The sequence below is a fragment of the Branchiostoma floridae genome, chromosome 7 (assembly GCF_000003815.2).
Source record: "Branchiostoma floridae strain S238N-H82 chromosome 7, Bfl_VNyyK, whole genome shotgun sequence".
Lineage (NCBI taxonomy): Eukaryota > Metazoa > Chordata > Leptocardii > Amphioxiformes > Branchiostomatidae > Branchiostoma > Branchiostoma floridae.
This window is the reverse complement of record NC_049985.1, coordinates 20,297,350-20,310,154: the sequence shown is the minus strand read 5'-3', so window position 1 is coordinate 20,310,154 and position 12,805 is coordinate 20,297,350. Positions and strand designations below refer to the sequence as shown.

General features: G+C 42.0%; 1 protein-coding gene across 13 annotated transcripts in view; it reads left to right on the top strand.

Moving 5' to 3' along the window:
• The window catches only part of LOC118419748 (CREB-binding protein-like), a 40,565-nt gene that overhangs the window by 12,042 nt on the left and 15,718 nt on the right, over positions 1-12,805 (top strand). For 4 of the 13 annotated variants that reach the window (XM_035826303.1, XM_035826296.1, XM_035826297.1 and 1 more), the window contains 14 exons: positions 1,992-2,220; positions 2,794-2,916; positions 3,631-3,849; positions 4,113-4,218; positions 4,941-5,063; positions 6,778-6,925; positions 7,028-7,202; positions 7,369-7,625; positions 7,909-8,010; positions 8,319-8,738; positions 9,033-9,264; positions 11,313-11,458; positions 11,961-12,131; positions 12,639-12,707. In XM_035826303.1, the coding sequence (XP_035682196.1) occupies positions 1,992-2,220; positions 2,794-2,916; positions 3,631-3,849; positions 4,113-4,218; positions 4,941-5,063; positions 6,778-6,925; positions 7,028-7,202; positions 7,369-7,625; positions 7,909-8,010; positions 8,319-8,738; positions 9,033-9,264; positions 11,313-11,458; positions 11,961-12,131; positions 12,639-12,707 (2,520 nt within the window). The remainder of the gene's footprint in view (positions 1-1,991; positions 2,221-2,793; positions 2,917-3,630; positions 3,850-4,112; positions 4,219-4,940; positions 5,064-6,777; positions 6,926-7,027; positions 7,203-7,368; positions 7,626-7,908; positions 8,011-8,318; positions 8,739-9,032; positions 9,265-11,312; positions 11,459-11,960; positions 12,132-12,638; positions 12,708-12,805) is intronic. The other 9 variants (XM_035826306.1, XM_035826301.1, XM_035826309.1 and 6 more) reach the window with 7 other exon arrangements.

Sequence of the window (12,805 nt, the reverse complement as noted above, 5' to 3'; positions counted from 1 at the left end):
AAAACATGCAGATCAGAAAACTTGCGGTCAGGTTCATGGGCAATCCTCAATGGAGTTCCAAGTGCGCTATCGGCTGCGCAGCAGAAGTATAATTTGTTCACATAAGAAAACTTAAAGTTAGACGTAAAAACAACAAGTATAACTTAACTTGTGAGTTTTAAGGCCGCAACATGTCAAAAACGGCAGAAATTTGCGAGGTAAGCAACACTCAGAACGTGGCGGTCACAGGCAGTTTGCCCTGGTATGTCGAAGCCTTTCACATCGCTGGCTTCCAGACGTCACACAGATCTTGCAAGCAGTTGCGATATTTTACTAGATTTGGTGAGTTCACTAATGGCCGCCAATGTCTCAATTTATTTAAGGATTAAGATGATTTACAAGAAAAATATGTAGTAGTTTTTTTGCAACCCCAAGAATCAGTTCTCCATGTTACGGTTTAACAGGACTACGGTTTAAAACGAACATCCATTTAATGTAAATGGTGGCTGGGGCATCCTTCCTTCTTATTTTCATAAGAAAGATTATCTAGTACAAGGTAGGTTTTGACATTGTCAACATTCCAATCAAAGTTCGTACAAAGCACTATTGCAGGAGTTTATAGAAGGACTGAAATGAGACCTTGAAAAAAGTTTTTAATGAGATTATTGTATGCCAAAGGGCTCATGAATATTTTTTGTTCCATTTATGAGTTGTAGACATCTGGTTAAACTAGGATCATGTAAACTAGGATTGCAGCCATGATTTGTGTCTTGTGTCAGGTGTGCACGTCAACAAAGGCCGCCATGTTTCTTTTTATCTTCCGTTGGCTGGTTGTACATTTCTACAGTAAAATTAGTTGGGGAGGAGATGACTTAACGAAGAGAAGGTCTTAGTGAACAACACAAAGATAATGATCTCACAAATGTAAATATATTATACTGTAGATGTAAGTTGTATAGAAAGCTATTTTAGGGAATTTGGGCATTTTTGTTTCGAGACTTACTCTACTCGGTCCGTTCTGTTCAGCCTTTGAATAGGCAAGGACAATGTGCTATTATTTTAAAGGTTACAAAAGAAAAAAGACTTATCTTAGCAAGCATATGTTATGTTATGAAATATGACAACATGGTCCAAGAAAAATTCAAATTTTAAAACTTTTTATAATATGAAATGTGTTGCCAATGAAAGACATTGCCAATGTCAGGTGCATAAGTAATGAGGTCAATGCGTGGACAGTGTTCTTGCCAGGCCTTTTCAGCATAAGTGGCCCCTATATCCCCTATGCTGTGATTTGCGCCTATACGCTGTGATTTGGGCCACTTTGCTGCGTGAGAAAGGGATTTTTCTGTTACTTTCTAACCAAGGTAAAAAAAATGCTTTATTTCACTCTATTTGACCCTCAAAACGCAGGTAATAGTGTTTTTGAGGGTTATGATTAAAAAAAATTCAGGGGGCAGATTCCCCCAGACCTTGTGCAATGCTCACACCTGTATTGTGCACCACATTGGCTTTGCTGCAATTAGATGCCTTTCGGTGGGAAAAAATCCTGGTGAGAACACTGCCGGAAAAAAGGACCTCAAACCTGCTAGGAATGTTCCAAGTCAAATGTGGGCTTGTGTAGCTTGGGACAGCTTCGAAAGATCAATGAAATTAAAGTTTTAATATTTTTAACGACACATCACACGCTGTTAGCAATATGCTTTATACTAGTATACACTAGTACCTTAATGTACGTAACCCTAAGAATATCTAGGGGCACCAGTGCACTAATGTTTGGTGCACAAAGGTGCATGTACATGCGCCTGGTATTCCTAGCCTACAAATCAAGGAGTGTTGTTCACATTTATTTGCATGAAATGCTTCTCTAGATATGCTGTATCTAGTTAGCATGTTTAAAATATGACCATTTGCTGGCTTTGAAGAGCTGCTTCTAGAGGACAAAAAGGACTCGTATTCAAGCTGATGATACTGTCTGACAGTTCTGTTCAACTTGTGTTTTCTCCCAACTGCAGGCCCCTGCCCAAGTGCCACCACAAGGTGTGACAGCACCAACAGCAGACCCAGAGAAACGCAAGCTCATTCAGCAACAACTGGTTCTCCTTTTGCACGCGCACAAGTGCCAGCGACGGGAACAGTCGGCTGTGAATGGCGAAGTGCGGACCTGCCAACTTCCCCACTGTCGGACCATGAAGAATGTCCTGACTCACATGACTCACTGCCAGGCAGGGAAGAACTGCCAAGGTATTGAAAAGTCATTGATTTTTGCTTGGAGGAAAAAGTGGGTTCTGCAGTGTGTTTGCCTTTGAAACAATACGGTGGTACAGCAATACAATGCACAAAACTACATTTGATTTTGATAAAGAGAACAGTAGGCCGCAATAACATTCGATATGGCTGTTCTGGGCTGGGTGATAATTTTCTGTATCACACAGGCTTCCATCCCAGGGTTTAGTTGAAGGTAAACATCACCATGCATAAATTATGCAAATTAGTAGGTAATTTGCATAAAATCTATTTCATGGAGGTATGAGGTCGCTGAACTCCAATTTAATAGCCCTCTTTTGTCTAGTAATAAGTTTAAGTTCTTTTTTGTTCTTGTAACAGAACAATTTTAGTTGGAAGAAGAAATCCTATTACAGAGCAAGTGCTTGTAAGTTGCATAGCTGAACAGGTTCTGCAAGTTTTCTTCAGCAGTTGAGGTTAGCAAAGCATAAATGTTTTTGCATGTATGGATTTAACAATATGATAGTATTTTCATTTAAATGTGGTCTTTTTTGCACTATTGAGATGATTGAAACGTTCTTTCTTTTGTAGTGGCACATTGCGCATCATCCAGACAAATCATCTCCCATTGGAAGAATTGTACAAGAAGCGACTGTCCTGTTTGTCTACCACTCAAAAATGTATCCAGTAGAAAGGAAGTGCAGGCCAGCATGGGTAAGTTGAAAAAATTGTGTTTTTACATTTCTACAGTATTCAAGAATGCTGGCTAGTTACCATCAGCATGACTATATTTCAGCTATACCACAGATAGTCTGCAACATGTATGAATGTATGAAATGAACCATTTGTATAGGGAGTCCATTCATGCACAGGGACCTATTTTCTCAATTTAATTTTGGACTGGATTGCCAATACAAAAAATGATGTTTTCAGTGGGAGTGTTTCTGGACTGATCTTAACGTGCACATCGCGCCTTTATGTTGAAGATATTACAATGAAGGAAGTGTCTATATGCATTGGTAGGGTCTGCACGTGTTAAATGAGTTTATTGAAACCTTGCGTAATAATAGTTATGTATTGTTTGATATCTTGTGAACGATTGGCCATGTAGTGTGCACATCGCCCCTCATTTATGACTGAAATATTCTCAATGAAAGGAATGTCTGTACATATCTGTACATATGGAAAATGCATGGGCTTATCCAAACACACCCCGTGTAATTCACTACAAGTGAAATTCTGCAAAAAGGTTGCTGATTATGAATTGACCAATACATTATCTATTGGAAAAGAGCACTCCTTTTTGGAGTACCCCTTCAAAAGTTAACATTTTATGAAGATAAATTTGCATAATATATATATGAGCATTTGGTAGCATGTGAATGAGGAAGTCATCAGAGTGAAAAGTGCATTGTTGTTGGTTCCCAGGGCTGACTGCACAGCTCCCCCAGCTGACCCACACACAGACGTCGTCAGCGACCGGCCTGCCCGGCGTGCCGCAGCAACCCCAGCCTCCGCCGCAGCCGGCCGGGCCCCAGCCGCAGCCACAGCCGCAGCAGCAACAGATCGACCACACTTCCATGCAGCGTGCCTATGCTGCTCTAGGACTGCCATATAATCAGAACAATCCACCCAACAGAGCCAGAAGTATGTCTCAGGACTTTTTTATTACTGTAAAATCTATATTGGCATGGATTAATTTAAAAGGAGAAGATTTAAGTTTCAAACAATGTTGCGACGCAAAAACACATTTGCAATGTCATGGGTCCGCAGTGAAAATTTCAGATTTTCAGTAATCTTGACATAACTTAAGATAGCATAGGAAGCGAGATTTCCAGTAGATATCCACTAAATAGTGTAAGAGCTAGCCTGCTGTTATCATGATGGATGGTGGACTGTTCTATCCACAGGTATGCAGCTGGGCCAGCAGCAGGGTCTGGGGCCAGGTGGACCAGGGAACCTGAACGGTGGGCCATCACTGGGAGCGGAGCTGAGTGCCATGCAGAGGCAGCAGACGTACGTTTGACTACACCAGTCATATTTTCTTAAGTCTTGTGTTACTGTTACTAGGTCACACCAATTTTATATGTTGCTTCTCTGAATCAGTGATCCCACTTTCTCCAATTTGAACAATTGGCCACATCTCCCATTCGCAACAAAAGTTCCCTCTTCCCCCCATCTCCAAAATTAACAATTTTTCACCAGGTATGTGCTTACTTTGGACTAAGAATTTTTTAACATATTAGGCTACTGTTAACAAAGTTTTTCTCTACAGAAGGTTTTCTTCCAAAATTTCCCCATTATTTTTACACCTAATTCACTAATTTTCCAACAGGCATCATACATGTGCTCCCACCCAAACATCTTTTCACACATAAATTTTCAGTCCAGACAAAGAAAATCAGCATCCCAACAAACAACTCAATAAGTTACCAGCACTGTCACTCTTGTGCTCCCATAGTCAGCTTGTTTTTCTCTGCCTTAAAAGGGCATAAGGCACAAATGACATCAAAGTTACATTCTCTGAAATTACATTTAACCTAAAAAGTCATTCAAAGCATGGGGCTTCTTTAAGCAAGGTCCCACTCATTTACTCTAAGAAGACCTGATGATTGAGGAATACCTTGAATATGGTTTCATTTTAGTCAATAATGGTCCTGCTGTCTTTTTGATTTAATTGCATGGGCTAACATGCCATCTTTGTTGTCTTTTTTGTTTCTCTTTGTATTCATTGGCAGCTCCCTTTTTCACAGTCTGGACTCCTCTGGCAATGTGACCATCCAGCAGCAGCCGCCTAAGAGAGTCCAGCCATGGCACCAACATGTCACACAGGACCTGAGAAACCACCTTGTGCATAAGTTGTAAGTCACGTTTAACCAGATGTGTTATAGACACCTGCAATGGTAGTTTTAGTCTTGTAGGTATCAAAGTAGAATATGGCTGAATGTTTCACAAATACTCCTCAGCCCAAGCATGGCTTGTTCCAAAGCACCTCTTTTATCATTTACAATACTTTTTGTGGTTAGTGTACAAAGCAGACATGTCATCATTTGTAGAATGATTAGAATATTTGGAAAATGGAAAGGGAACTAGAAAGGCTGAGATTTGCTTGAGAGTAACTACAGCAAGAAAGAAAGAAGAAGAAGCAGAAACATTACTATTTCAATATATTTCACCATGCCTGAAAATAAAAACTGTTGACGATTGCAAAAATAAGAGGCAACAACAGCATTCAAATTCTAGGACAGGGAAATGGAATGGCTTCATCCCATGTGAATTTTTTTATGAACGGTTATGTGACCTGATGACAGGATCACCTGTGTGTCACCTTTAGAAACTTGATGTTATTTACCAAGGGGACAGGACTGGTGCAAATCAGCAATCTCCCCGCCCCAGAAATTTTTCGATGGCCCTCCCCAAAATTTTTCCATTGCTTTTCCATCATACACATTCTTTCTAATAAAATGATATAACAATAGCAGTAATAGTTTACTAACCAATTAGGCATGCTGGAGTCCTGCTGGGGCATATCTCTGTGAAATTCGGCGTCTCTCCCAAAGTTTGATAACATGGACATTTTTTTAATGACATGTATACAAACATGTAGCACTTGATGATGTTACACTCGTACTGCAACGGTAATAAGACCTACCTTGTATGATATCACTTCTCTGATCTACAAAAAAATTGTTGATTTTCTTCCACTGATTTTTATCAGGTCTGTTTCTTTTGGACCAGTCCAACAACAACAAAAAACAGTTTTGTACCATCCCTACTAGTCCAAAAACACTTCCACTCAAAACATGAGCCTTTGTATAGTCAACCCAGTCCTACATTGAATATTAGAAATTGTCCCCTGTGCCTGAATCAGCATTATCATTGTTGCCTTTGTTTGCTGAGGTGGGCCTCTTTCAGATTACACATTTTTGGGATAATATATCATGCATTTGTCAAAAGTATAAATAGCATCTTGTTTCCACAGGTCTTTGGCATTCCTGTACCAAGTTTCAGATCATTTGATTTAATCAGGCTAGCTCATTTGTCCTGTCATCTAGTTGAACTAGCCAGGTGCACCTGAAGCCTTCAAAATGCCAGGTGGTGGGTTCACTGACCTGTAGGTCAAAACCCCCAAAATACACATATTGGTAGTTGATTTGGGACATAAGAGTACTAAATTGCTATATTGGTGTCATGTGATAACATCAGACCTCCTGATATCCCTCTCCCTTTGGCCTCAGTAATGCACCATTTGTTAGGATACTTCATGCATGCATAATGCACACCTGTAATGTGTGTTTGATGGCAGAGTTTGTTATTGATACAATGAATATGACGATGCTAAACAAAAGTAACTGTGACCATGAATGTGGAAGTCGGTGGCTGCAAACGTTTGCATGGCTTGTCAATGGTAAATAAAGAAATATATTAATTCTGTGTGACTACTTTCATCTCAATGTCTGTAGTTGCTATTGTAAAATTTTGAAAAAATACCCTTATTCTATTTTCCATGTGGGAAATCAGGAGGGCCGGTGATTATGAGTTGTGTTGAGAAGTTGTTACTGTTTCCTTCTACAGAGTACAAGCCCTCTTTTCTTCCTTCTGCAGAGTCCAGGCTATCTTCCCTACCCCTGACCCCGCTGCGCTCAAGGACAGGCGGATGGGCAATCTCGTCGCGTACGCAAGAAAAGTGGAGGGCGACATGTATGAAACGGCCAACAGCCGGGTACGGAGTCCAAATATCACTTCTGCAAAACTGCGTGTTGGTCATTTTCTGAATGGTGTACAAAGTGACCTTGGTACTTACTCATCACTATTGTGTCTTCAGGAGGAATATTATCATCTACTAGCAGAGAAGATCTACAAGATTCAGAAGGAGTTGGAAGAGAAGCGACATCGGCGGCTGCAGGAACAACAGCTCCGGGGCACAGGTCCGGCACAGGCTGCTGCTGCCATGGTGCCAGGAGCTGCTCCAGGCATTCAAGCTGCACCCAGGCCTCAAGGTGAACTTCTGTCACCTTTCTGTATATGCTACGTATACTTAGCATATTTCAGGAATCAAGATGTGAACATTTATATATGGTTGAAATGTGTAGTAACACTTCTGCTTGCTATGTTCCAATCCAATTGCGATGAAAACCCTATCCTCTTTCTTCTTAACACATGCAGTTGACTTAGCAACAGGGATTGCTGCCAATCTGGCTGCAATAGGGCCCAATCAGCAGACCCAAGGAACACCACAGCCGTTCCTACCCAACACACCGCAGCAGGGCCAACAGTCCGGCTTCCCCAGCGGGAATGTGTCGCTCAACACCAGCATGAGCAGCCTGCTGCCCAACGTCCAGAACATGACGGCACAACAACAACAACAACAAGCCACGTCTCTGGGACAGGTACTGGCTGCTGTACGTGACATCTCCAAGAAGGTACATCCTACGCTCCTTGACGCCTGCGCTTTACAGTGCTTACCGCCATGGTGGTCAGCGCCTGTTGTAGCACAGATGGTAGGAGCGTAGGTACAGTATGACAGTAGACACAACTTCAGCAATGGAGGCTGCCTTGTTAGATGTCATAAAGTGATGTGTTAGCCAAGTAAAAAGGATGCGTCTTGAAATTTTGAAAACTGTAGCTGTATGGTGTAGATTGTTAGATGTACACAAGGTAGAACATCTGTGAAGAATGGCTATTTTTGTGTTTCCCCTTCCATAGTTACTGCCAGCATCAGGCCCTAGTCCACAGCCCATCAACAGGCCAACACCTCCTGTCCAGCAGCCAACACCCACACAGCCACAGATGGAGCAGTCCAACAAGGTAAGACAATACAGCTTGCTGTTCAGATGGAAAAATGACCCATTACGACTAGAAAATTCTAGCTGGAAAAATAGTAGAAATTGGCCAAATAGACAAGATACCAGTTAAGTCTGCCAGCTGGGAAATACACTTCTGTGGCACAGGTCTGGCAGGAAGACAAGAAAGTGTATTCAGCCTGCAGAGTCCTCTGGCATGTTTGTCTGTTTTGTTAATTTTTACTATTTTTCCAGAGACCTATGGAGCCTGTTAGAGGGTAGTAAGAGGTCACTTAGAAAATAAAATCTTAACTGATGTCTGTTTTGTTGCAGATGGGCCAGCAAGGACCACAGCCAACTGCTCCAATGCAGCAGCAGCAGCAACAACAACAACAACAACAGCAGCAAGGGATACAGCCAGGTCAGCAGACAACTCCTCATCAGACTCCGCCTCGTCCTGGGTCAGCCACACCCACCTCTCAGCCCCAACCAGTGCAGACTGTCGCTCCACCTGCACCTCTGGACGAAAACCAGCAGGCCCCACCTAACGTGGTGGCTCCGCCCGGCACCACAATTCCAACCACTGTGGCGAGCAGTACCGTGACATCGGCGGCCACCACCACGACCATGACAACCACGTCACAGGTAGGAGATGGGGTCCAGCCGATGGAGACCTCCCAGTCAGCCGTCACTGTTAAACAGGAGGCTGCACCGCGAGTACTTGCTCAGCAACAACCGTCAGAACAACAGCAGGTAGGCTTTCCATGCCCAACTCATGCTGACATTTGCTTTCAAACCTGGGCCGTTACAGATTCTGTCGCTTGATGATGTAGTTTAAGTCGGCCCTGAGTAAAGGTCATCAAACCTTTGCAAAAAAACACCCAGGTACACTTTAAGAATTAAGGATGACCCAGCTTTGCTGCAAAGTCTAGTGGCGAGTTTCTTTCCACTCTAGGCTTAAAATGCGTTTAATTGTGGCCCATCCAAGAGACATGGACTTAACCTGTTTAATACTTGGGTTTGCTTACACATGATACATTGTTTCAGGCTGACATAAAGACAGAAGTGAAGACAGAGCAGGTGATGGGGACTGCCTCCTGTAAGGATGGTTCAGGTGCAGGAGTGAAGACAGAGGCTAAATCTCCTGGCGGCATGTCGATAAAACAGGACACACAGTCGCCCAGTCCAGCTGCAGTCCAGCAGGACTCTGGAGATGGCCCACCCAAACCTCCTCTCATCAGAAGACCCAACCCTAATAAAGACTTTCCAAACAAGAAAGGTTGGTAAAGCATGTGTATTGCTGTTTAGCCTGGGTACCATGCGGGTAGTACATCGCTCCTATGTTCACTTCTGCTATCCGTTTGCGGAACTGTAGATTCAAATCTTTTGGTGGTGATGTCAATCAATGAGCAAATTAAGGAATGGGTTCGGAGCGCTCATTCCATGACAGCAGGCTCTCCCGCAAGCATGAGTGTGTTTCGAGTGTTAAAAGACCTGTTCAAACGACCAATCAGTGCCCTGGTCCAAAATTTGGACAATTCCAGATGTCTGTGATGTCAAGGTTCCCAGACGGAATAGCAGAGAAGCTGTTTATAGACTAAGTATATGATAAATGTCGGCACGAATCGCTTTCCAGATGGTACCCAGGCTCCATTGCTGGTGCACAAATATGTTGTTTCTACACACTTACACTTCTGTATTATTATGGAGACCTACCCTCTGTTCAAATTTCTTACCTTTAAATTGGTTCATGGGTTGTACTCATTGTTTAATCTGAAATCTTTATTAAAATACCATATCGCAGACTTTAAATCAAGTCTGAATTGTGATGGTAATTTACATGTACTCCTCCAGGGAGAATTGCACAAAGAGTTACGTACAGTAATTTAAGAAGATACATGGTTTAAAATCGTAATTGCTGACAAACAATATTTACAAAATATCAAGGACCTTTAGTTTTATATCACTAGGACCAAGACAAGTGTTCAGCTGTTATGTACAGGCTAGACATTCACGAATAGTCGACATAATTAGGGGGACTGTTTCGAAGGTCATTCTGAGTTATTTAACAGTTCAGTCAGAAAGGGAATGGCAGAGTCTTTGTGTCTGTTGGTGCGACAGATCGGCGTGTCCAACTTGTTGTTTAATATCTAACCTTACATAGAGTGCCGTTACTACTGGCTTGTACTCAAGGTATGTTTAGTTCATGGCTGAAACAGTCCAGTAGTACAGTAGGAATGCATTGGCAATACATATTTTGTGGTAGAGAGGTCAATGCCAAAACAAAGCTGCTGCAAACTGTTTGACTCTCACCCCCTTACTCATGACCATTTTGTGAAAAGTGGCATTCAGACTGATTTTGAGCTTCATTCCCCATGAGTGTGTTGGTATCCAAGCCACCATGTTGTGTTTTGTGCAGTGTTTAAGCCAGATAGACTGATTTTGAGCTTCATTACCCATGAGTGTGTTGGTGTCCAAGCCACCATGTTGTGTGTTATGCAGTGTTTAAGCCAGATAGACTGATTTTGAGTTCATTCCCCATGAGTGTGTTGGTATCCAAGCCACCATGTTGTGTGTTATGCAGTGTTTAAGCCAGATAGACTGATTTTGAGTTCATTCCCCATGAGTGTGTTGGTATCCAAGCCACCATGTTGTGTGTTATGCAGTGTTTAAGCCAGATAGACTGATTTTGAGTTCATTCCCCATGAGTGTGTTGGTATCCAAGCCACCATGTTGTGTTTTGTGCAGTGTTTAAGCCAGATAGACTGATTTTGAGCTTCATTACCCATGAGTGTGTTGGTATCCAAGCCACCATGTTGTGTTTTGTGCAGTGTTTAAGCCAGATAGACTGATTTTGAGTTCATTCCCCATGAGTGTGTTGGTATCCAAGCCACCATGTTGTGTGTTGTGCAGTGTTTAAGCCAGATAGACTGATTTTGAGCTTCATTCCCCATGAGTGTGTTGGTATCCAAGCCACCATGTTGTGTGTTATGCAGTGTTTAAGCCAGATAGACTGATTTTGAGTTCATTCCCCATGAGTGTGTTGGTATCCAAGCCACCATGTTGTGTGTTGTGCAGTGTTTAAGCCAGATAGACTGATTTTGAGCTTCATTCCCCATGAGTGTGTTGGTATCCAAGCCACCATGTTGTGTGTTATGCAGTGTTTAAGCCAGATAGACTGATTTTGAGCTTCATTCCCCATGAGTGTGTTGGTATCCAAGCCACCATGTTGTGTTTTGTGCAGTGTTTAAGCCAGATAGACTGATTTTGAGCTTCATTCCCCATGAGTGTGTTGGTATCCAAGCCACCATGTTGTGTGTTGTGCAGTGTTTAAGCCAGATGAGCTGCGCCAGGCCCTGATGCCCACCCTGGAGAAGCTGTACCGACAGGACCCGGAGTCCCTTCCCTTCAGGCAGCCTGTGGATCCCAAGCTGCTGGGCATCCCTGTAAGTCAGGGGTTGCGAGTTCCTAAGGTTTGGTCCCCATTTTTGCATGAACGACTGCAGGTCATTTGTCTGTCCCCAGCCATGTCATGGTGAGAAATAACCAACTGTTCCTGGTAACTAATATGTAAGTCTTGTTTAAGTACTAATCTTCTTAATCTTGTCTTCAATAATCTGCAAAGACCTGCAGCCTGAAAAAAAGTGTTTAAATAAAGAACATCCAGCAATATTATATTTGTTGTTCTAATCGTCATGTGTGTGTGAATGTACTGAACATGATAAATATTAACTTAACCTAGCAGGAGTCTCACTTTGTTCTAGTCAATATTGGCATTTAAAAAAAAAATCTATGACTGGTTATCTTTGGTGACATGCCCACTGAAAGACAGTCCACAAAAGAAAGAAAATGATTTCAGACTCCTTTGTCACCTTGATATCATTCTTGGAAAAAATGCATTTTTAAGATTATGTGCTACTTTGAACTTTGTGAAGTGAAGTTTTTTGAGTTGTGAAATTTTCTCTCCTAATACAGGACTACTTTGACATTGTGAAACACCCTATGGACCTTTCTACCATCAAGAGAAAACTGGACACAGGGCAGTACAAGGACCCCTGGGAATACTGTGATGATGTATGGCTGATGTTTGACAATGCCTGGCTGTACAACCGCAAAACTTCCAGGGTTTACAAGTACTGCTCTAAGGTATATGTTCTGGCACTACACCTAATCTGATATTGACATACGGGTAAAATATTTGTAAAGCATTCTGTCATGAAAAATGCAACATTTCCGCATGCTTTAGGGTATGTTTAAAGATAGGCTTTGTGCTAAGAGACCAAAGAAATGATATTGAGTCTTACTTTGGCCATATTAGTTCGTGATAGACTAAAGGCTACAACAGGAGCCACAAAGTCAACGTACCACCTGGCCTGGTGAACATTTCAGAAAATACTTCTTAATGCATGGATGAATGCAAACATATATGTAGTAAAAAGACTTTCTTTAACTGATGGTGCCAAAATTTGAATGTTGTAGGGCAGACACAATGGCCTGAATCAGAAAACTAGCAAATTCGAGGAACCAAGGAATCAAATTTGTGTGGACTTAGTATACAGTAATGATGTGAATTAAGTTAACTGCATTTCTCCAACCATAATAAGCGATGAGTTGTTGTATGCAATGACTTAACTTGTGTCTTTGTATCTCCAGCTTGCTGAGGTTTTTGAGCAGGAGATTGACCCTGTGATGGCCAACCTTGGCTTCTGTTGTGGAAGGAAGGTACGAAAAGCACATTGAAAACATCAGATCTCATCTTGTTATTACATGTATATTATCATACGTAAAACCACAAAATCTTTCCAGTGCTGTTGGATAAG